This window comes from Cottoperca gobio, chromosome 1, assembly GCF_900634415.1.
Source record: "Cottoperca gobio chromosome 1, fCotGob3.1, whole genome shotgun sequence".
In the NCBI taxonomy this organism is placed as follows: Eukaryota; Metazoa; Chordata; class Actinopteri; order Perciformes; family Bovichtidae; genus Cottoperca; species Cottoperca gobio.
Window position 1 is genome coordinate 3997058 of NC_041355.1, and position 8403 is coordinate 4005460.

The following is an 8403-nucleotide window of genomic DNA, read 5'->3' on the forward strand; positions in this document are numbered from 1 at the left end:
TTAACCGGCACATTTATTTGACAGTTAAGGCTTTTATTTCTAGATTTATCATTTTATTTATTGTTCTATTATAATGGCAGCCTTAGTCTTCCATACTACATACAGTAGATTTCAAGACGGACAACATGATTTTTGATGTATAGTTTTTATTCAGAAGTGTCACAAGCCGTTCAGACCAAAGATACAGAACTAACAGTGTTTCTGAAACAGTCACATTTAGGTCCCAGCTACAATGATTGGATTTGAAAGGCAGTGAAACAAAATACAGTAAATAAAAACCGAACACACTGTGATAGATACGTTTAACAGATGAGGTTTGTAAGGAGGACGTGTCAATTATAAAGAAAAGTCCTATGTGAATGTATTTACAAAACATCTATCGTTGGTGTTTAAGGGCAAACTGATGGCTACACAACATTAGCAAATCTCACAGAAGGAACAATGACGATAAATATGAAGTGCTGCTTTAACAAGCACAAAACTAAAGATCAACAATGAACAAAAACAGTACCGTTGATCTCTGCCTGGCGCTGGAAACATATCCACTCACACGAGCCAAGGCAACTTCTAATAAATCCTATACCCGGCAGGGTTTGATCGATATCTCTAGTCATGGAGGGCATTTATGCAAACATTCACATTGTCAAACATGGCTCTTAGCTGAACTATTCTTTAGTGTTGCATTACGTGTGCTTTGCTCTTTCTGAGTGAAACATAAAAGGTGTAAATGAGGAAGTACTGATTGTAAACAAGTTACAATCAAAAACAAAAAGATGTAGCTTTACACAAAACAAGCCCCTCAGCTAAGGTGCTGCGTTTGTGAACGATTCTGATATGACGAGTTATTGAGTGAATGACGACTACCAGTTTTCCAGATGTACATAAATAGAATTATTTACAAAACATAAACTGTACATTTCTGTACCCTGAACACTCGCTAGTGCCCGTAGAATACCTGCGTCAAATCAATACAGATATTAACACTTATACACGCTTGAGCAACGTTGACATTGCAGGAAACATGAATATCATATCCGCCACTGAAATGCTGTTCCTATAAATAGCATTAAGCAACTCCAGTCACACACGAGATCACAGAACATTCAGGGTTCATTTCTCCCAAACCATAAAGATTGTGCAATTGGAGATAAGTTTGGAGGAGCGATGCTTGCCCTAAAGACAAACAGGAAACTCCAGAATGGATATCAGGACCTGACGGACTTATTTTGGTCATGATGCGTATATTCCAGTTGCCTCAGAAGTCGTGACGTTCCTTCAAACATTTAAGTAGATTTTGTTTTTTATCATAAAAGGGCTCAATTAATTAAAATCTAATTAAAACAAATTAAATAGGGATGCACAATATATATATAGAAATATGTATTATTCTGATAATTAAATGATATATTTTCAGCCGAATTGCTTTCATTGACTGAGCAAGTGCAGCATCTACACACTGATATACTCTGTGGCGGTGTGCTCCTTTAAAGTTGGTTTGCGATCCGCCGCCAAATGAGCAGAAGAAGCGCAGCAACTGGAGACCAGACAAACTTAAGAGCTAAACATTTTTAATGTACTTTACTAGAAATAAAACTGGAATATGTGAAGAGTGAGAGCTTTGTTTTTGTTCAGTCAAAAATAGTGATAAATTAGATTTTATCAGAGCTTTGGATTATTAAATCATCCATCTTTGCTCGCCACATCTCAGCCGTTCTTACCTTCAGGTGCGAATAAACATATTGTGCATCCCTAAAAAGATGTTCAGTGAATGTATGTCTATGCTTGTAGTCCCACTCTTGGACTGGAGGCTTCAAACTGGTAAAATCCTGATGCACAACTTTCTTTAAAATTGCAACTTATCCACGTTAAGTTATCCGTGAAAATAAATAGTGCAAACTTGGGAGTTACTGCTAAAAAACAAAGTATCTGAATGGCAGACAGGAACACTCATCTGATAGAGAGCAGGCTACTTACTGATGTCATCATGAACTCCCGTCTGCCACTCAAACGCGTCTCAGCTTTTAGCACCTCTAAGGTCATTGGCTTACTAGTAGATAAAAACCTTTTATAAAAGAGGATGTTTTTCATTTAGTGCACATCATGAATTCACTGCCTCGAAGTTCACGGAGGCTGATAAATATCATGCTACTCTAAATAACATATTGTTACCCTTATGAATTATTATTTGGGCAAACCACACTTTTGTATAATGTTTCCACAAGGACACTGTTGTTGGATTGTATTGCACACATTAATTAGGTCCACAGACCCCAACCTGTTCAGCCGGCGTCCTGCTGACTACGCCCAACGACCGCTGGACACGACGCTTCTGCTGAAGGAGAAACTCGGGTCCGAGCTCTTGTGCTTTCCCCAAGCTCCGAAGGGCACCACGATAATGGTGCTGTTGTCCTCGGAGCCGTACTGAAGAGACTGAGGGACAAGACGACCATAATATGAAAAACATTAACATATTTATAGTAGTAGTTTCAATAAGGGCGTATTAAAAGCCAAGTATGAACATCTTACCTGGTCAGATATCCTCTGCGCTGCTTCCTTGGGGTCGTGGCACTGGTTGATGACATTGCAGATCTCCTGACTGTTCATGATGAAGTTAATGCCGTCGGTGGTCAGCGCCAGGAAAGAGTCGTGGGCATGGTGTAACTGAAGAAAGGGCAAGCAATATTTAGAAGAATATTTACCTCATCACATTTTAGATACGAGTGTTTGCCAAATACATTTGCCTGAAACGTTGTGTCAAAGTCCACTTCCAAAAAGGTTTTGAAACCTACCGATGTTCTCTTGGTTTCAGGCTCAGCAATGACCCCCGTGTTCTTCAGGTCAAAGTCTCCGATGCTGCGCGTCATGGCCAACCTGCCGTTGACGTTTGACTGGCCCAGACTGTTCCAGGTGATAAAACCCCCACTTTTCTTTATCCTTGAGGAACGAGCAGAGGGAGAGAGGTGCACAAAGAATGACTTCAGGTGGCAGAGACAGACGTTTTTACAATAAAAGTAACGATATCCTTCTCATAACTGCAGATACAACCCCATCAGCACTGCTCAGACCAAATAAAGTGTCCTGCTGATGTTATTTTGCCTAAACTGACAAACGTATCTTTGCTGATAACATCGTCGTACCTCGCTTTCTCGTCCTTCCTCTCGGGAGTGTGGTCGACAGTGAGTTTAACGGCCTTGCCCTTGCGGCACAGCATGGCGCGGCTGTCACCCACACTGCCCACCACCAGCTCGATGCCGTCCCTCAGCAGGGCCACGGTGGAGGTGGTTCCCGCATTCATCCCGGGTACTACAGAGACATAAAAGGAAACATCAGAGGTGGAACATGCAAAAGCCACAGTTCACATTGTTCACAACAATCACATGGTGTATCTCACGCTCAAAAACAAAACATGGACCTCATGGGTGGGAAGTCATATAGTAGGCTAAAGACTACACAGTAAACAATAGAGGAGGCAGTCACACATGCAGGTCGAACTGCTTCAGCAGAGTTGAGGTCCAAAGATAATTTCTAAGGCTGAAACTAAAAATCTTTACACAACACTTATCAGTGTCCAGTACTGATGCTAATATATATTAAATTAAAAAAGTATTTTCTTAATACTTTCTGACAGGAGTGGTTTTACTTCTACTGTATGTTTTTCATGCATTCATCTAGCAATGTAAAATATTCACCACTAATCTGTCATAAGGAAAGTGATATCATATAGAATTACTTGGTAATGGTAGTTTAAAACAATTCTCATTAAAGCAGGCGAATGGGAAGATGTTATCTTAAAATGTAACTCAGCATCGCCATTCCAGCCAACTTTATGTGTTACTACATGTAAATACTAAACTTTAGTTCCTTAAGGGACGACAAATTACATAAAACAGCATCAAATGTCATTACGTGGATTTATCTGCTGACATTTGTAGACCTTTCTCTCTCCAAAGAGATAAATGGGATGACTAGCTGGAGACTTTAAGCTGTTTTTAATAGCCTTATAGCATTCATTTCATATTAAACATGCTGCATCTCATGGACCAGATCTGTCCCTGACAACATCTCAAACAACTTGTCAAACTGAAGCTTTGCATACACTTGGTCAGAGAAGAAAAGAAAGAGAGAGAGAGAGAGAGAACGGAGTGAGAGAAAGATAGGGAACCTTCCAGTAGTCCAGGATTTAGGACCCGCTGGACTCTCCTTCAATATCTAGCCTCTCGTCATCCACATTGGTGCCAAGGGCCTCCAGCTCTTAGCTGGGTCAGCAGCTGCCGTAGATAACATGCACACACACACACAGGCATATTGGGACATTTCACACAGCGTGGCCGATGTATGGCCACATTACAGGTATACTAGCTTTAATATCAACAGATAACCTTAATCAGACATAATGTTGTTTGAGAAAAGTCAAGCTGATTTTGAAAAGTTTTCTATACGACAAGGGCAAACATGTAGAGCACATGATATATTTAGAAAATGTTTTGCTTTGAGGGATGCTCAAATTATCCCCTATTATCAATTCAAATATCAGTGCTAAACAATATACTTTAATATACTAATATCAACAGAGGGGTGACAAATGAAAGGAAAAAAGCAACATTAAGTATCTTTGTAAAGTGTTGGACCACAACAAAAGTCCCGGGACATTTACTGAAAGATGATTCTTTCAAAACTATTCTCTCATTTAGGGTTTCTTCAGGCAGGTGGGACACACTGTCTAACACACCAGTCCACAATCTCCCAATGTTTTTTTTAAACTGGACGGAGATCTAGTGACAGTGAAGACCATATGATTTGCATCATTTTCATACTCAAAACAACGTTCAGTGATCCCTCATGCCCTCTCATGGAAAGATCCACATTTGTTATGTTTATCCAGACATGTACTCAGGTTTTTCCTTTCATTTGTACCCTTTCTGTATGTGTGAATGAAAAGTGAAGCAGTGAAGCACTAGTGTTTGCACTACTTGTAGCTGGTTTTTTGTTCATCAGTAACTTTGGGTTGAATGACAGACCTCTATAACCAAAAGTGCTTGGGTCATATCAGATGGGAAATCCAAGGCTTCAAAGCCTAAGTAGGACAAGTAAGTTAGGTTTTAAAGAAAGAAGAAAAAAGTGTCAATACATAAATACATGTGTGTGTGTGTGTATATATAACCTACCAGTTGGCAAGAAGTGAAAGTGCCTTTGAAGAGCTTTGTCTATTTCAAGGAAGGCCTTCGTTAAAACTACTTCCAGATTGGACTCTTCTGCCACAAGCTTCCTGAAACAACAACCAAAAGACTTCATTGATCAGAATATCAGCTACAAAAGGTATGACTTCGCAATCATGTGACAATGACTTGTACGCGATAACGGCATATTTAATGATTTCCTTACTTGATGAATTTCTCCATGTATTTTTCACAAAAGTCTGCTGCTTCTGGCCCGCCGTGCCCATCAAACACAGCGAAGTAGAGGATGCTGTCAGTCATTTGGGAGACCTGGAAACGGTCTTCATTATCCTTGCGTTGACCGATGAGCGAGGCACAGCCTACCCTCGATAAGCTGACTTTGGGTATGGGCTTGCCGTAGCGAATGCTGGAAGGCAGCTGAATGGGCTCATCTATACGATCGTCCCAGATGCCAAATGAATCCCAAGTAGTGGGGCAGCCACTGCTGTCTGCATCAAAGCGAGTGTTGCTGTGCCGTTTTCCTGAAGGGATGTAAAGCTGTCTCTTGGAGATTGTGAACTGTAGGTGGCTGTCCTGGTGGAATGGGAGTGGGAGTAAGCCCCTCTGTAAAAGACCACTACGTCCCACGTAACGACCACTGCACCTTGCCAGGCGTACAAGACAGGTTGCTGACATCACCCTGACAGCACAAACACTGGAGAAGCACTGGATGCAGAAGTAGAGGGATCTGCTGTCCGAACAACAAAGAAAAATCGGTTAGTTAGACTGGACGCATAATACTAGAAGTGTTAATATGTTGCAGCTATTGCCACCAACCCTGTGAAATGTGTGTTACTCAAGCCAGAAATCATTAAGATAAATGCTTTGGATTCCACTTATCTCAAAATAGATAGGAACCTGTTAATGTAATGCAGAACCCTTACTTTTTTTTTTACAAAAAGCTGCTTAAAACAGTGACCTAGAGAAAAAGAAAAAGGATAGGGCGGGGCAAGAAAAGACTGATTTAATGGCAGGTATCCAGTAGATCATTGTTATTGTTTGTATTTTGTTTGTTTGCAATCAGTTGTGCAAAAATATATATCTTATCTTATATTAGTTGAGGTTTTTCTTTTTCATATATAATAACAAACTATACATCTTTGGGTTTTATCTCATTTGGCCCTGGGAAATTGTCAGACATTTTGACTATGTTCTGCTATCTGACAGATTACACACAATAAAGACTTTTAGCTGCAAGCCAATGTGTATGGAGTTCAAATCTGACCCCAAATAACCTTATAACACATGTATAACTCAAAGTGTTTGTCTTAATGATGGAAAATAAGCACTTCGTGTTTGTCAACTCATTAATGCTTAAATCAACCCTGCTGTAGTGATGCGTTTGCAAACAATGCTGATAAATGCATAACATTTAAACACAATAAGGAAATACAAATAATTATAGTAACACTAAAGTATAGGACCAATAAACGACATTTCTATCCAACAAGAAAAACAAAATGTAGCAGTAGCATTACATAAACGTATATTTTTGAGTAACGTTAATATTAACGCTACATGAATGATGCAACTCTTTACAGTCGCAAAGCTGTTTGCGCTAACAACACACCCGATAATATAAACACAAGTGTCACATGGGGTGTGCCTCTCCTTCAGTTATCATAAGTAACATTTAATTATTGCAATAATGAAAAAAGCAACTGGATAGGCGTTAAAGTTAGTAGGTTTTCGTTTATGCGCGTTAGCATTAACTAGCTACATAACGATAGCTATATTTGGCTGACTAGCTACTAGCTAACTAGGTTGTTAGCATTAGCTACAAGTTCGCAATTTGTCCAACATCCCCTTGACCTTAAGTGGTGTGTTGACTAAAATTCATACCTTTTGTGTTTTAAATGTATTAATACGCTTTAGTCCTCTGCTGGTTGCTTTATAATAACTCGCTATTAACTGAATCAAAAGCGCCGTCCTCAGTGTTTTGGATCGTCAATGTTATCAAACACGGCCTCTGATGTGCCCGCGCCAATCAGCAGCATAACACTTTCTACGCCTACTTTTACGCCCCTCGCGCAGTGCAGATGACTGGTCGACGAAACAATGAATGACAGCTGTATGCGCCAATCAGCAATCGGCTACTCCTGCAGCCACAAAGAAGCGTTTCATTTTTATTACATAAGTCATTCAGGGCGTGAATGTTTTTACATTACAGGTCATTTATGTTTACCCCCTGGTCTTATTTTAGCACATACTAGATTGGCCTCATGTAGAATACTTATTTTGATTGGTAATGTGAAATTCATTTATTTTACATACATATTCTAACAGTGAGAACACATACAAGGAATTTGACTCCGGTACAGGTACAGTTGAACCTGCACAATTCATAGTTTACTTGTAATGTGATATTAAAGAGTAATATGTTCCATCCTCCTCTGTCCATTTCTATATCTTACGTTGCTTCATTCACTGACTTCACAAATCCACACTTTAAAATACATACTGACATCAGCCCATTGTGTAATACAGTTTAATTCCGGACTCTGTAGGTTAGTAATGACTCTCTCTGTGTGTGTGGGTGTGTGCTTGTTACCAGTCTGACTGGTAAGTCATCCAAAACCCACATTCCTCCACTCTTGTACAATGCTTGTAAAATAAATTCTAACATTTAAAAAAAGGAAACTGCTGAATTAATTAATTTTAAAAATATAAGATATTCAGGGAAACTATGAATATTCCCGCCACACACACACACACACAATTATAACCAGTTCAGTTGCACAGTTTAAGTCAGTCCAATTTGTGTATGTCAAGAGACAGTTACTTGTGTCTTTACACTTGATGCGTCTATGCTTTTACAGCATTTCAACTATATTACGCTGTTAAAGCAATGCCTTGTTGGAGATGCCTCTCGGCTTTGGTTAATGGTCTGCAGTGCCCTTTAGAGAGAAATACTGATGCACTGTGAAGCCTGTGCACAATATAGCTTTCTGTTGTAAGCCTGGGTAGATTGTAAATCAAAGAAACTTTGCTCTCTGCTGCTAACATGACAAGATTCAGTTGAAAACTCTTTTAAGTATTACACTATATGGCATATTACTACATATATGGGAGACTGTATTGTCATACATCTGTAGACAGTGCAGTACATAGAGGAACAAAATTGTGTTTGTCCAGGTCTCCAGTGCAAAACAAAAGAATGAATGATGCGACATTCAGTGGGAGTGAA

General features: G+C 39.5%; 1 protein-coding gene across 2 annotated transcripts; it reads right to left on the reverse strand.

The window, feature by feature from the left end:
- Positions 1 to 129: 129 nt before the first annotated feature.
- ppm1kb (protein phosphatase, Mg2+/Mn2+ dependent 1Kb) lies at positions 130 to 7195 on the reverse strand. Of its 2 annotated transcripts, none has more exons than XM_029436365.1 (7): positions 7059 to 7195; positions 5383 to 5904; positions 5166 to 5266; positions 3138 to 3303; positions 2790 to 2934; positions 2527 to 2661; positions 130 to 2430 (listed from the first exon to the last, which is right to left on the reverse strand). In XM_029436365.1, the coding sequence occupies exons 2-7, from the start codon at positions 5850 to 5852 to the stop codon at positions 2299 to 2301; spliced, it is 1149 nt and encodes a 382-aa protein (XP_029292225.1). In that variant the 5' UTR covers positions 5853 to 5904; positions 7059 to 7195; the 3' UTR covers positions 130 to 2298. The 2 variants fall into 2 exon arrangements, with proteins under 2 accessions (XP_029292225.1, XP_029292216.1); XM_029436356.1 differs by having other exon boundaries at positions 5383 to 5907.
- Positions 7196 to 8403: the final 1208 nt, after the last annotated feature.